General features: G+C 33.5%; 3 protein-coding genes across 3 annotated transcripts; all 3 read right to left on the bottom strand.

The window, feature by feature from the left end:
• Positions 1 to 210: 210 nt before the first annotated feature.
• Positions 211 to 2,891, bottom strand: LOC139498003 (uncharacterized). The gene is made up of 2 exons (XM_071286292.1): positions 2,647 to 2,891; positions 211 to 466 (listed from the first exon to the last, which is right to left on the bottom strand). The coding sequence occupies exons 1-2, from the start codon at positions 2,872 to 2,874 to the stop codon at positions 299 to 301; spliced, it is 396 nt and encodes a 131-aa protein (XP_071142393.1). The 5' UTR covers positions 2,875 to 2,891; the 3' UTR covers positions 211 to 298.
• A 5,358-nt stretch (positions 2,892 to 8,249) lies between these two features.
• Positions 8,250 to 9,047, bottom strand: LOC139497505 (fibronectin type 3 and ankyrin repeat domains protein 1-like). The gene has a single exon (XM_071285734.1). It carries the CDS (start codon positions 9,045 to 9,047, stop codon positions 8,250 to 8,252), a length of 798 nt encoding a protein of 265 aa, XP_071141835.1.
• A 5,303-nt stretch (positions 9,048 to 14,350) lies between these two features.
• LOC139497507 (kinase D-interacting substrate of 220 kDa-like) lies at positions 14,351 to 15,271 on the bottom strand. The gene has a single exon (XM_071285735.1). The coding sequence runs from the start codon at positions 15,269 to 15,271 to the stop codon at positions 14,351 to 14,353; it is 921 nt and encodes a 306-aa protein (XP_071141836.1).
• Between the last annotated feature and the right edge of the window lie 1,458 nt (positions 15,272 to 16,729).

Genomic DNA, 16,729 nt, shown 5'->3' on the forward strand with positions numbered 1-16,729 from the left:
AGTTTGTTAGTTTGGAATCAGAAAACAACAAAAAGAATGAAACACCTTTTCTGAATAAACAAGTCACACTAGTCCCTTTGATATGTATTCACTTTCACCGAGCGGACCAATCGGAACCACATATAATTCTTTTCTGACTTTTGACAAAACGGCTGATAATTATCTCGACTGCAAATATAGATGTTATCACGGTTATTTCATTACCCCCTTGCAATGTCCGAAATTGATGCAGCGAATGTGTACTTGGATGATTTATTTTACTTGTGAGTAACTTTTCCAACAAACTTTGATTTAATTCCTACCATTCCAAATCATCCTTAATTGTCACTCTCTTCGGTTTGACTGCAGTCGGTTTCTTTTTCATGTTTTTATTTTCTCCTTTCATACAAAGTTCGGGTGTCCTTTGTATGACCTTGGCATGCAATCTGTTCTTTCGGAACTTTCCATGGCATAGTATATCTGCAACCTGTAAGAATATATACATCTATAATACTAAAATTACGAGGTCCAATTTGTCAGCCGTCATCACGTAAAAACGACGAATCAAAGAATTCAACTTTCTATATAACTAATATAGTACAAAGGTGTAGATAAAAAATTACACCACTCCAGGCCCTTTTGTTTTCCACGTAATTAATATTGCCAATAATTAAGAAGTTCCGGGTCGAGTCCGATACCGCTACCAATAGTATATTCACCTGTTACCGATTACCTTATCTGTACGTTCCACATCTGACAGGCGCACCGCCAAACCGTGTATTCAGGATTAATATGCTATATAGTATTACACGGGTCATAATCACAGGGTTGACATTACTTAATTGTCAAATTATTACCTATTGTAGTATTTTAATCAGTTAGACTTTCTAAGATAACAATACGAATACTAGAAATCTGGACTAAAGTAAGGCGTATAGGTACAGTTTTCAATTTGTTAGCGGGCATGACGTAAAACAGCGAGTCAAAAATTCAATATTTATAACTAATATACAATGCTGTTGATTAAAAAATACTCCATTCCAGGACCTTTTGTAATCCAAATAATTAATATTATCAATAATTGATAAGTTCCAGTTCGACGGGTTCAAACAGAAAGATTTGAAAGCAGAGAAAACTGTGTATCTTATAATCAGCATGACTTTATCAGATGACAATACTGATACTAAAATAAGGCTTGCGCATAGTTATATACTTTAATTCAGTCACGGACCCGCGATATACGGGTGTGTTCTAGTATTAATTATGAATAAGAAGATATATGTATACTTGCCAATAAGACAACTTTCAAGAAGAGCCCAGAGGACACAGAAATTAACAACTTTAGGTCACCGAACAAACTAAATACTTAATCAAAACACGAACCCCATGCCAAAAATTGGGGTGATCTGAGGTTCAACGGAAATGCAAACAGGTCCTGTCTCAGGTATAGACTCAGTATAAGATATCAATCGAAACAACACAACTAAACAGTCAAATCTAGTGAGTACATATACATTGAGCATGCGCGTAGCTACGTTTACGTCAAAACGCCCGGGCGTACACTTGCATTTTGATAAACAAATATTGTATTGTTAATAAATGAAAAAAAAACCTGGTTAAAAACACAAGAAGTCTTGTAATTCTTTCCCCAACAGCCTGTAACTACGAAAAAAGAGACAAAAATTACTTTTAAAACAAATAGTATCGTATTACATTTCTTTTCTTTTTCTGTCAAAGTCTGAATCTACTGTGAATTCTCCTCACTTTCCTTCTGCTGAGATTCGAAATGCGGTTTGGGTTTTTGTTGTTATTTCGACATTTCTGTCGCAAAAGCGAGACATATATAGCGAGCGATCTTAGATCTCATTAGCGGCGTCAACATTTATGTTCAGTGTGTGGTTAAAGTTTTTTAAAATATTAAATCTTCATCAAAAGTTAGACAGGAACTTTTTATGATCAAAATAGTGTCCAGAGCATAATGGTGAAATAATATTTGTTTTTCAATTTCCCGTATTTTACTGATCATTATGCTCTGGACACTATTTTGATCATAAAAAGTTTCTGTCTAACTTTTGATGAAGATTTGATTTTTTTTAAATCCTGTAATTGAATAAAAAAAAATGTTCACTTTAGCGGGAAGAAATCACAAGCGAGAACCACGGTTACGAAAACGGAATTCATATTACACCTGAACATCAATGAAAATTAATTATTTCATGTCCATAAACGAAATTTGCTCATAAAATGGGTTTAAGTGGAGGAATTGCTTTACACCACAGATCCCTTTAAAATCATTTTAAAATAACTGGTTTGGACATTTTCTCTAAAACAAAATAACCATGAGATTCCAAATCAACACAATGAATATAAATTAAACATTAAAAAAAAACTAATTAGAATCTATAAAAAAAATATTGTTATTAATTCATTTTTAATAGCGAGAAAAATGATATCTCGTCCTCGATAACTTGTCAGGTTCCGGGTACTTCGAACCCCTAGTACCTACTACCAGCAGGTGCTGTGACCTGGGCCCGCTACCTGGGGCCCTTAGAACCTTCACCTAGGTTCGGGCGTACACTTTAAAATGGCCTAGCTACGCCACTGTTGAGTGGTTTATTCTAGTAAGTACAAATACCTAAAGGTGTTTATTCTGTTAAGTACATATACCTGAAGTGGTTTATCTTTTACTTTTGGTTCATGATATTCTGTCTCTTTGTCTCCGGGGAAAATGTTAGCCTGATATCCTGGGTTTTCAAAGATATCTTCTCTCGTCTCAAAGACATCTATACCGCCACTTCTAGGTGCCAGTACATCGTTGTCTGATTTGTTCTCAAAGACGTCGATGACTTTTTTGGAAAATATATCGTTTGATTTCTTCTTGAAAATGTCATCCATCTTTACCAAGACTCATTAAATACCTGAATTATAAGATACAAATGGTTTAACATTGACAAAATGGTCATCATATCTCGTAGCACTTGTTAAGTTTTCCCTCCAAATTAGACTCAGAGAAATTAGCGATTGGGAAGACAATAATTTAACAGCAGTAAACGGTAAGAGTTTGAAAAAAGATGATTTTCTTTAAAATAAATGTACAATTGTTTTACAGTAAAACTTAGTCTTTCAAGTATATAAAACGTATTCATGGTTGTTGTATTTGATACATATATTAAAGGTAGATGTAATATGTTTCGCATGACTTTAGAATTAAATTGCTCCCCATGTATTTATAAATGTCCGTTACAATGTGTCCTTTAAATTATTCAATTAAAAGTCCAACATTCAATTATTGAATAATGAGAAAGCTTTCAAACCGAATCAAATTAATTGAACTGGAAATTGTCAAAATTATACATTTTAAACATACTAACTGAACGGCTGACTAAAATTAAATAAAACCGTTTCTTATTAACGACTACATATTTTAATTCTGGATTTAATTCAATATAAACCTTCTTATGAGTGTAATTCGTCATATAAAAATGATACTTTAAGACTGAAAAACGAGAAAATGTGTAAAATATCTAATTAACCTATATTGAATAGACTTACATTTAACGCTCATCTTAAGTCTCAATACACTGTATACTATTTGAAATATTTAAATTAAAGTATCGCCTTTTGTTTTAATTGTAAAAGATTTTGAATGCGATAATCAATCGAACAAACTTAAAGTTAAAACTAACATAAGATAAAAAGATAACATACATGTATAGTTAAATCATCAAACTGGTCCCCTCAACTGGTTCCATATTTGCATTGATTGTCATCATGCCTATACGCTGTCCCAATGTCCTATTTTGCATATCCTGTTTGATAGAATATTCATCAAGACTTGTGTATGTTTTTCTATACGGTCTGAAAGACTTCGTATATACTAAACAACTAAAGAAACTTAAACCAACTATGCGAATTTCTTTGGGGTGATTTATTAACTGTCGTGTGAGTCTTAAAGCGTTTATAATGAAATAAGGAGATGAGTTATAATTTCCAAAAAGACAACTTCAAATGAAAGTTAAATGAAGTTGCTTCAAATTAATGAAAAGGCGTGATCATAAAAAAACTATTTGTAGAATGCTTTGTTCAAATTTTGATTAATAAGTTGAGATCTGATATCCAGATTTAATGGTCTATCTCCCTTTATTAACCAACTAAGTGCATTATCGCCAAATGTGACTGTTTATTAAAAATTACATATTTTCTGTAATGGCCCTGTTTTTCTGTAATGGCCCTGTTTTTTTCTGTAATGGCCCTGTTTTTCTGTAATGTCCCTGTTTTTTTCTGTAATGGCCCTGTTTTTCTGTAATGGACCTGTATTAGTGCCCAGTTTGTCTGTATTAAGCCCTGTTTGGGTTTTTGATAAAGTTAATAAAACTAAGTTGTAAACAGTAAAATACCTTTTTGTATTTTATTTAATTTAGTAACCAGCAACCAACATTAAAGAACCATATAAAGGGATCACTGTTCATCCTGTTTTTTAACACATATCTCTTTCAACTTAATATTTTGGAGATTTGGTATATTTAAAGCTTTATAATGGTGAAGTACAAATTATTTTGTTTAAACTAAACTGTCATTAAAAGAGTAAGACAGTACATCAAGTTAGCAGCAACACATACACTTTTGTTCAGTTGGTTAATAAATGTATTAAGAAATGGGTGTTTTTATAATGGCCCTGTTATATGTCCTCGGTCAGTAATAATGGCCTCGGATGTCTGTAATAGCCCTCGGCGTTGCCTCGGGCCATTACAGACTTCCTGGACCATTATTACAGACCTTGGACATATAACAGGGACATTATAAAAAACACTCGTTCATTAATACCATAATATTCAACATGCATTACGAGATATTTTCATTCGTTCATTTTGTGAGAACTTTATTGTATTTTCTCCATACTCCCATTCATATAATTTCTTATCATTTCATGATGATTTTTTGTAAAGAGCAGTTTGATTATTGACTAATCTAAGATTTTTGATCTTTGACTTTTTGAAATCCTATCTTGCATCTTCGATATTTTTATGATCGTGATGAGGAATAATAGAAAGGACTATGCTGTTCCAATTTTTAGAATAAACTTGCACTATTGACCCATTTAAACATATACATATATTCGTGTCTTGAAAATCTAGAGATTGAAAATTGTATTGGCTGTTAAATCATTTATAAGACACGAAAGATCACCTTCGTTTCCGTATTCAGAATTTTCAATTTTATTCATTAGCATTCAACCATCGCTGGTGTGTATGGTATACAACGTCAACAATAATCCATGGCCCGTGTTTGCGATAATACAATTTTTAGTTGAAAATATTACCAATGTTATTTCAACTGATCGGGCGGAGCTTACGTTTTTATTTGCATTAGGACAGTCTATTTGAAGATGTGTGTGATAAGGATGATTGCCGTTATATTATTGTTGATTTCTAATCACCTATCATTGTCATTGAAGGAATTTACAAAAGAATGACAGGACACTTCATTGATGAGTTTATCCTAAAACACCTATAGATGGACTGGTTTATAATGAGCGAACCGGTTAAACCCCACCCAGTCAAGTGAAATAAATCGAGTAATACCAGCGTATAAGGATGTTGATTTGCCTAATTATAATGAAATTTCTGTTGCACTTGACTAATAAGAATATTTTCCATACGTGGTAGAAACAACCCTGTCCTCTATTAGTCTTATATGCAAATCTACGATATGCAACATTATTTTGGTGGGCTTTTTTTGTGTGTGTGAGAATGAAACTTTACACACAGTCCATATGGATTTTAAATGTGAAGGTAGTAAATTTGCTTCCACTTTATGATTTTATTAGGTTTAATTGTTTTCTTCATGGTCTTTATTTTGCCTTTTTTAGTCAGCACCTTGTTCATCTTTTGCTATGAGAAATAAGGTCTAGTATTCATTTATTGATCTGGTAATCCATGTAATATTTACCAATCAACCATGACATACATAAAATCTGAACTTAAGCAGCTATACGAGAGTCAATAGTGAACCTTTTGTTCGTGAGGATCAATCCTGTTGTCGGGAATTTCTTTTGTTGACTATTATTTTGCTTTAATATTATGTCTATTGGATTCGGTATTGCTATTTTTCAACAGACCACAGCATCCCCACACATCCGATTTAACCGTAAAATAGATGTATAAATACACAGCCATGTCCGATCTGTGTTTTCGTTAGATGTTTTTTCTGCTTGTATCGATCTGATAGTTTCAATCAATTTCAACTGATTGTTATAGTTTGTTCTTATGTTGTGTCTTAAAATCCCTGTCCGCTCTAGGGTAGGGTTGAACACAAACAAACATTGTTTAATCTCGTAATACCCTTTATGTGCTTGTTTCAAGACAGGTACCCGTGGTTCAGTGTATGTCTTTGGTTCATGTCTGTAGTTTTTTTTTCTCTTAAATTGTTTAGTTATAAATTGGGACGTTAGTTTTCTCAATTGAATTTTGTCATATTCATTGTTGAAGGACTTGCGGTTACTTGTTATTGCTTATGTCGCATTCATTTGAACTTTGATGGGTAGTTGTCTCATTGGCAACCATACCATATTTTCTATATTTTCTTTTCTAAATAAATTTACAACACATGGTCCTGACAGTCTGTCACTTTCATTTCATCTTGATATAGTAGGTCACTGTGACATATTTACAAAATGTATCATGGTCGCATTTTTTTAAATCCTCGATGATGGAAGTCAAATACATTAGTTTACTTCTCAAAAAATAAATTTAAAGGATGACACATTTTGTCAAAAATATATATAAGACAGCAGAACAGACCACAACCACAACCAACATATGACTTTTCCTTAAACAGACTAGCTTTCCAACTTTTTTGTTAATGTATCACTACAAAATAATCAATCTACAACACAAACGATCCAGATAGCCTGACCTTGTACGAGCGTTGAACGAAGTTGGGACTAAAGTCTAACAACAAGTATGAACTAATATTGACTCTATGTTCTACTGCTTGTACGCATGAGCGTGTTGTAGGTGTAAGATCAAAGTGGTCTTTTTTTTTTTTTTTACTAAAGTCGTATTTTAAGGGGTTCCATAAAATATGTTCTTGACATTTATTTTATTACATAAACAAATAAATTGGGAAAAAATAACCCTCAGATAACAGTTACATAGTTATGCTTAAAACATTTATCTATATCACAGTCATTTAAACCCTCATACTAAAACATATAAATATAAATACTGGTATAAGTTATGTACAATGGTACATGATCGTATGTTATATTCTATTCCTATACAATACACTATACTGTATAACCAGAATGCATTCATGATATGCAGCAGGCTTCAAATTATATATCTAAATACAAACAGCCAGGATAATACTTCGTCAAAATCCCCCCTCCCCCTTTACACCCGCATTTTTTTTCAATTCTAAAAATGAAGGATGACGTGCTACCAAGTTTACAATTATCTAGAAGCTCAATACTATAATTTAAGTAATATTATGTATATAATAAGATGCAAGAAATATTAATTTGGCCCATTTATTACACTATTTAAGACCACACAAGGAGAGGTAGTTTTTCAAAGGCGCATTTATAAACTGCGATATCGTTTACCAATCATCTAAATGACATCTAGCGAGACAATAAAGAAAGTTTTTGAAGAACAAAAAAAAAAAGATGATATTCAGAACAAAATCAATTGGTCGTTTTAAAAAGAAGTGAAAATACATAAAAAAAAACAGAGTTTTCTGAAGTTATAAAATAATAAACGACACTACTACTTCGACTTGTGTGGCAAGTGAGTTATAGTAAGTCACCAGCTGTACGACTTTTTCGTATTCTTGAACCTGACTGTATACAGAGGTAATTTTAATGATAACTCAAGGTGATGTACGTTATATTATCCACACTATTTCTTCTTAAAACATGAGGGTTAAATAATTTTTTATCGGGCAGTGGCGAATAACATTTTTTATCACTAAAAATATAACATGATTTTGTGTCTGTGCGTGTGTTTAACCCTCCAGCAAGAATAATATTACCCATTGTGGAGTATTTATCATTACCTTTCCTACTGTATATTACTAGAAATATCATTTGGAAAAACAACCGCGTGGAGACCATATTTATTTTATATTCGGTAAGTTAGATTAATTAAAAACCCCACTTCCCCCCACCCGTATTACACAATATATCATTTCAAACATAAAATCGTCCAAAAAGTATTAATTTCACTTTCAAATTGTTAATGTTCACTTTGTTACGCCTCCTTCCTTTTCTAGCAACCTGATTCCACCCGTGTAAATTGTTCTCCACACTCACTCTCTTTGGGTAAAAAAAATTCAGTTAATTTCATATCTCCGATCTTCATGGCTAAAGATAGTGGTGTCATGTCTTGCTTATTAGCCTGGTTAAAATCAGCCCCATTTTCAATAAGAAGCTGAATGACTTTATAGTGATTTTCTGTTAGAAGTTTGCATTTTGATCCAAAATGATTATATTGTTCATATAGATGATCGGGATAATCTTCATGCAGTTGACCTAAATCATCAAATGAATTATACTTTTCCATTTGACGATAATAATATTCGCTATGATTACCCATAATACTTTGTAATACACACACCATGAGCGGTGTAGAGCCATTCCAGTCAGATGCATTTATATCAACCCCTTTATCTATAAGGATTCGAACTATTTTGTAGTTTCCGTCACTACTGGCGAGATGTATCAAATGTCGCCCAAAAGAACCAAATGTATCAACAGAAGTCGCTTTCTTTATCAAAAGTTGTACAATACCATGATTACAATACAGGTATGCAGCATGAAGGCATGTTCTTTCTTCAAACACATTTTTTTGAACTTTTGACTCAATAATAGCCCCTTGATCGATCAGGAATTCAACTATAGTAGAGTATCCACCAATACACGCACTATATAATGGTGTCTGACCATACCGACCAATTGAATTAACATCCGCTCCTTTTTGTAGATTTTTTTTTACAGTGTCTAAGTAACCCTCTCTGCATGCGTCATACAAAGCTTTGTTTACATCTGCTCCACTCTCTAGAAGCATTTCAACTTTTTTATAATATTTTCGTTGGCATGCAGCAAACAAAGGAGTGTATCCATATCGAATTGTCAGAGATAAACTATCATCTTCTTGAAAACCATCATCTTCGACAGTCAAGTCTACATTTGCTCCATTTTCTAACAGTAATTTGACTACTTCCGAATGTCCTCTTGTACACGACAAACACAACGGGGTTTGTTTAAAACAAGTTGACACATAGGATTCGTTGGGGCTGAAGAAACAATTAACCAGTACCCTATCATATATAATTTCATAAATGTGTGATTTTACTGCTCCACTTATACATGCCTGATACAGTTCATTCAATATATTGTCATTTCCATAATCTTTTAACCTCAAAATACGATTTACTATTCCATTAACCTCTGGGCAAAGAATATTTAATATTCCTAAACTTTTGTTAGAAGATAATATACTTCCTGTACGATTGTCACTGCATTTGTGGTTTTGAAGATAGTTCGATAAATAATCATTTCCACCGATGTCTGCTAATATAATAGGGGTGTATCCATGCTTCAGGTTTATGCTCTTATAATATACTAGATTATGGAGTGTGTGTCCGAGCGAGAACTGCTCTAATTCATTACTTTAGGAATATTTATCTAAAAGTAGTATTTCAATATTCAGCCCCATTCTACTATTTAATACTGATAGCGTTTGACATTTTTAGCCGAACAAATTTATCCATTTTATATAACTTCAATTATTGTATGCTGGTTCATATTCTGGACGCCAATCTTTGCTCCTTTATCATATAATTCACTAACAAAACAATTATGAAGCTTAGAAATGGAAAATTACTAAATACTAAACTTGTTCAAAGGGTATCCACACGTCTCAATCTTCAAAATCGGTTATCTAAAAATACTACCATCGCTAACATTTTTAACAATAAAAATCGTGGTTACCCTTCTATCGATAAGTGTCATGCCAAAAAATGACTTACATGTCCCCGTCTTTCCACCAACAATACGGTAAGGTCCACGTTTAATGGTCGCACATTTTCTTTAAATTTTTAAACTGATATAACTTGAAAAACAAACAGTATTATTTATTTACTCACATGAAACAAACCGGGGTGTGGTATTCAGTACGTAGGAGAAACTGGACGATATTTATCTTAACGCACTCAAGAACATCTGTATCGTTTTAAAAGACCCAATAAATTCAAAAGTATTATTTACCAACACCTTAAGAAGCACAACCATCCTTTTAAATATTTAGCAGTTCAACCTTTAGAAGTAGTAAATAAGCAGCCTGGTGAATCGCATTCAAAGTTTGTACGATCACGGAAAATAATTGAATTAAATTGGATTAAAAAATTACAGACAGTTTACCCTCTCGGTCTAAATGATAATATCATGGGAATTGGTAATATATCTAGAACCAATTCCGTTAACATTTTGGATATAGTTTCTAAAACTGTTCGTAAAAAACGTTCTCACGGTCGTAGAACAAATCGCAATCAAAGAAAATTTCGAGCCAATCATACCAATATTTCGGACCTAATTTCTATTTCAAAAACGGCAGACATTATCTGTTAACAAAATTCTGTTCGTTACCGGTTAATAAGTAAAATAAAATTTTGGAGGATTGCAACACAATTTCATATAGCAGTCCTAAGTATGAAATTGTTCAAATCATTATGGCATATTGTTATTCTAAATTATTTCCCAAAATTGATCGCCCTGAAGATCATAAAAAAACATTTTATTAAAATTAAGTATGTCAATAAAGGCTTTAATTTTGTAAATATTGCCGGTATATTTAACGACCATTCTGTTAAAGAACAAATTCCTGGATATTTTGACAATACTGAGCTACCTCTTATTTGTTATATTTACAAGAAATCTACCCGGAAATTTGTGTTTAATTATAGTCAATTGTGTAAAGATGTTAATATCAGTGAAAATACACCGACTTCATGTAATTGCAGTAATTCCGAATATATTTATGGACCCATTTCCCATGTTATAACAGGAGATCTTAACATCGTTCAAGACCGAGAGTTAAAATCATTCCTCAGTAAAGGACATAAATATCGTCCCCCGTCAATTATTAATTGGAATGAGTGTCGTAATATCATCCACGACTCACTCCATACTTACTGTATGAAATGGATAAAACGGGAAAAAGCTGACAAAAAATCTTTGGACTCTTTTTTTAATTCAGTAATGAAGATAGTTGATATACGTATTCAACATTTTGAAGAACATTTTACTATAAACTTTTACAATAACCACAATAAACCTATTTCTCGTATCAAACATAAACTAAAAGAACTAGCCAAGGAATTTGTTTTTGTCCCGGCAGATAAAGCTGCTAATAATATTAGTATTGTTTGACGTAAATTTTACATTGAGGTTCTGAAAAAGGAAATCACCAATTCACCAACATTCCAACTGACTCCATTTTCAGAAAACGAAATCTGTAACAAACATAAACTTTTAGCCACCGCTTTACAAGCAGAGCCAAATACAATGAAAGTCCCAACTATGTATTGGCTTCCGAAGCTACACAAAACCCCTTACAAATATAGATTTATTTCGTCTTCAAGCCATTGTTCAACTACTAAATTGTCTATTCTTCTTACCAGCACACTTGGTACAATTAAAAACCTGATAATAAATTGTTCAAATAAGGCCTTCGAAAATAGTGGAATAAATTACTTTTGGAGTGTCAAGAACTTGTTGGAAGTACTTTATAAATTGCATGCTTATATTGGTGATTTTGAATCTGTTCAAAGTTTTGATTTTTCTACCCTGTATACCACATTGCCTCACATTCTCATTAAGAAAAAATTCACACACCTAATTAAATGGGCATTCAAAAAATCAGAATGTGAATATATATGTTCAAACTCTTTTAGGTCATTTTTTAGTAGCAATAAACAAAAAAAACTATGTTAATTGGACATGCTTTGATACTATATATGCCCTTGAATATTTACTAGATAACATGTTTGTTCGCTTTGGGGATTCCGTATATCGTCAGATTATCGGAATTCCAATGGGGACTAACTGTGCACCACTTATTGCGGACCTGTTTTTGTATTGTTATGAGTTACAATTTATGACAAAAATAAGCAAAGACCCATCGAAACAACATCTGATAAACAAATTTAATAATACTTTTAGATATTTGGATGATATTTTGGCTCTCAATAATGACGACTTCAGTATGTATATTAATGAAATTTATCCTGTTGAACTTACTTTAAATAAAGCTAATACTAACAATGACCACTGCCCTTTTCTCGATCTTGATATCTATATCACTAATGGAAAGCTGAATACTAAAATTTATGATAAAAGGGATGATTTTTCATTTCCTATCGTTAATTATCCGTTTTTAGATGGTGACGTTCCCTTGTCACCATCTTACGGTGTTTATATATCTCAACTTGTACGATTCGCTCGTGTATGCAACAATGTTTTAGATTTTAACGAGAGAAATTTATGTATTACTGAAAAATTATTACACCAGGGTTTTCGATATCACAAACTAGTCAAAACATTTACTAAATTTTATCACCGGTATAAAGACATCATTCGTAAATATAGCTCAACATGCAGACTTCTAATACGTTCAGGTATTTCACATCCAATTTTTTATGGTAATATTCTTTATAAAGCACAAAGGTGTCAGTATTCACCTCAGAAACTTACAAAACCTTTGAATAGACTTATTAAGAAGTGATATAATTACGATACTGTTGTCAAGTCATTAAAGATTGCATATTTTGGCGTTAATATTGAGTCACTGATAAGGTCTTTGCATCGGAACTAAACACATTTATTCTTAAAACAGTTGTTGGCATGACACGGGTTATGTTCTTCTCATATATGTTATGATGGTATGATACTAAACCCCTAACGGGAAGGATTGTGCCTGATGTTCATATGAATCTGATAATCTTTCAGTCAGTTTAATTGAAGTCTGGAGCTGGCATGTCAGTTAACTGCTAGTAGTCTGTTGTTATTTATGTATTATTGTCATTTTGTTTATTTTCTTTGGTTACATTTTCTGACATCAGACTCGGATTTCTCTTGAACTGAATTTTAATGCGTATTGTTATGCGTTTACTTTACTACATTGGTTAGAGGTATAGGGGGAGGGTTGAGATCTCACAAACATGTTTAACCCCGCCGCATTTTTGCGCCTGTCCCAAGTCAGGAGCCTCTGGCCTTTGCTAGTCTTGTATTATTTTAATTTTAGTTTCTTGTGTACAATTTAGAAATTAGTATGGCGTTCATTATCACTGGACTAGTATATATTTGTTTAGGGGCCAGCTGAAGGACGCCTCCGGGTGCGGGAATTTCTCGCTACATTGAAGACCTGTTGGTGACCCTCTGCTGTTGTTTTTTATTTGGTCGGGTTGTTGTCTCTTTGACACATTCCCCATTTCCATTCTCAATTTTATTATATCGTTTATTAATATCAGTCCCAATTTTTAGGAGCATCATTACTTTATCACATAGATCTAAAAGAGGGACGAAAGATACCAAAGGGACAGTCAAACTCATAAATCTAAATCTAAAACAAACTGACAACGCCATGGCTAAAAATGAAAAAGACAAACAAACAACAGCACACACGACACAACATAGAAAACTAAAGAATAAATAACACGAACCCCACCAAAAAACTAGGGGTGATCTCAGGTGCTCCGGAAGGGTAAGCAGATCCTGCTCCTCTTTGGTAAGTGTCGTGAGGGTATATGTTAAGTTTCCAAGTAAATTGTCAATACCTAATTCGTTTATCGACAGTTAATGTAATGAGTTTTACATACAAAAACGATGTTGTTTGGGGCTTTATCTGCGGGGACAACAACATATTTGTCATGGAGGTAGGATAGGTGTTTTGCAACATTTGGGTCTTTAAAGATTGACGTAGCATGGGCATTGATAGACCCATTCAGTTTCTTAATTCTGATTTGTATCAACGACCTCACTGCCTTAATCCATTCGGAAAGAGTATCTACGTCTTCCTTCTTGCGCTTAGCCCGTTGCCTGGCATAATCCTCAACTGAATCCATCAAAATTTTACAGTTGAATTTCCAATTGATGGATTTAGGCTCACGATATTTCGGACCTTTCGATAACACATTTCGTAGAGAAGTGCTATTGACAATGTTGAGGTAACCGGTAATAACGTGGCCAGCGGGATTATATGTGAATTGGGAACTAGCACAAGTGCAATCGGGAGGTTTAGACTTGAAGTCGTCAATATAGAGATCCTGCAAAACGTGTTTGTAATTGAAAATTTTAGTGCAAAGGTGTTTCTTAATCTACATCAAGCTCAAGCATGTTTACAGCTTCATATTTGTTATTGAACATTCTGGCTATAGATTGTTCACCAGGCCACAGGCCGCATGCAACGCGACAGGCGGCATGCAACGCCGTCCTACCATCACTATCGACTTTATTAATTTCTAACCTACGCGCATAATATAACATAGTTTCATTAAAGTTTGATAACTTTTCTGTGTAACCGTTAGAAACAAGCAACTGGGACACTTCCTTATTTCCACTCTCAAAAACTGATATCAAAGCTGTTTTTGTGTCCTCCTCTGATATCGATATAGGACAACTTTTTTGTACCAAATATTTTGATAATTCATAAAACCCCTTATCTATTGACACAAAAAGCGCAAATTTTCCATATTTATCAGGTATGCCAAGATCTAAACCCTTGTCTATAAGAAACTGGATTAATTCAACGCTATTTGTATTGCATGCAACGTGTATCAGTGTTTTCCCATTTACATCTATTTCTGTAAAATCTGCACCTTTATCTGACAGAATTTTGATTGCTTTGATTGAACCATGTTCACATGCCAATTTTATAAGCGATTTCCCATCAACTCCTTTATAGCCAAAATCTCCCCCTTTATATAAAAGAATTTTAACCGCTCTATCATAATCTTTTTGAACAGCACAAACTAGCGCTTGATTAATATCTGCTCTCTCGTCTAGTAACGTTTGCATTAGGAAACCATAACCATGTTGACAAGCGGCATTCAAAGGCATTTCACCAGAGATCGTTTGCATGTTTACACTTGCCCCATATCTAATAAGCGATTGGACAGTTTCTAAATCTCCAAGTACACATGCCTGATATAAAGGAGTCCAGCCATCCCCTACAGAATTGCTTGTACATGCCGTGATTTGTATCTGACATTTATCGTTTTTGCTTACTGCCATACTTGCACCTTGATATGGTCCTACTTCATCTTCCCCTAAAGCCTTCAAAATGCTTGCATTTACAATTTTACCCTCTGTTTATGCCAAATGAACAGGTGTGTGTCCGTCTTTATTTGTCTGCTTAGTATCTGCTCCATTGTCCAATAAAGTAAGTATTACGTCTACGGAACCTTTCCTACATGATTTGTGCAAAGGTGTTTCTAAATCTACATCAAGCATGTTTACATCTGCATTTTTGTTAATCAACATTCTGACTATATCATTGTTCCCAACGCAACAGGCGGCATGCAACGGCGTCCTACCATCACTATCGACTATATAAATGTCAGCATTGATATCAATAAGCAGCTCTACTATATTAGTATTGCCTTCTTCGCATGCAATGAATAAAGCGGTTTTCCCTTCAATGTCGACACTATTTATACAACAGCCTTTTGAAAGAATAATTTCGACTATTTTTTCGTTGCCTCCTAAAGTGGCAGCTATTAGTAAATCTTCATATTGGTAAACATTCACCCCTTTATCAATCAAAAGACTAACTATTGCTGCATGACCCAATAAACACGAAGCGTACAAAGGTGTGCGACTATATTTATTTTGTTTGTTTATGTCGGCATCTTTTTGTATGAGAAGTTTTACTAAACTATAATGGCCTCCAACACAAGCAGTATACAATGGTGTTTCACCTTGAGTATTAGCAACGTCTATGTTTGCTCCTCCTTTGAGTAGAATTTCAACCGTCTTGAAGTATCCATCATGGCACGCAGCTGTTAATGGTGTGAAAAATCCAATCTGACCGTCAACATCAGCTCCAACAGAAATAAAAAAATCAACAAGCTCATCATAACCACGTAAGCATGAAATAACAAAGGAACTAATCCCGTTGTCGTCCTTACAGTTGATCAAATTCCTTATCAAGTTATGTTCCAAATCTTTTATGATATTTCGAAACTTAATCCTGTATTCCTCAAATTCCATTTGCGTATTGTTCAAGCAACAATGTATCTTTCCATTTTCAAGGTCTGCTTTTATCCTATCATGGTATTTATTTTCGTCATTTTCCGGAACCATAATGGTAAATTTTCCATGTGCTTTCTGTAATGACTCCAGTTGTACACGCTCGCATATGACTTTATCATCTGCATATTTGAGAATAGGGTCGAGTAGTATTTTGCCGAAGAAAGAACACAGAAAGTCAAACATTTTATCATGTATAACAGTGTATTCCTTGTCGACTTTTCTAAAATAAGTGTCAATACAGGCATTCATTTTGGCTTGAATTGCTGATCGAGATGTGCCACGGTTTAAAGTGCACCATTCAAAGATGTCTTTTAGTTTCTTTTTTTCATCTTTTTCTAAATTGTTTGAAATATCAAAAATTCCATCATTAATTATTCCGTTATAAATCACACATAGTAATAAAGCACAAAATTTCTCTGTGTCAAAGGACTTCAGGTT

This window comes from Mytilus edulis, chromosome 12 (assembly GCF_963676685.1).
Source record: "Mytilus edulis chromosome 12, xbMytEdul2.2, whole genome shotgun sequence".
Lineage (NCBI taxonomy): Eukaryota > Metazoa > Mollusca > Bivalvia > Mytilida > Mytilidae > Mytilus > Mytilus edulis.

What these genes read in the sequence shown, in the direction of transcription:
- LOC139498003 (XM_071286292.1), bottom strand. Translation starts at nt 2,874, where the DNA reads ATGGATGACATTTTCAAGAAGAAATCAAACGATATATTTTCCAAAAAA. An exon ending in TAAAAGATAAACCACTTCAG is followed by an intron (nt 467 to 2,646) that starts GTATATGTACTT and finishes ATATTCTTACAG; the next exon opens with GTTGCAGATATACTATGCCA.
- LOC139497505 (XM_071285734.1), bottom strand. Translation starts at nt 9,047, where the DNA reads ATGCTTCTAGAGAGTGGAGCAGATGTAAACAAAGCTTTGTATGACGCA.
- LOC139497507 (XM_071285735.1), bottom strand. Translation starts at nt 15,271, where the DNA reads ATGGCAGTAAGCAAAAACGATAAATGTCAGATACAAATCACGGCATGT.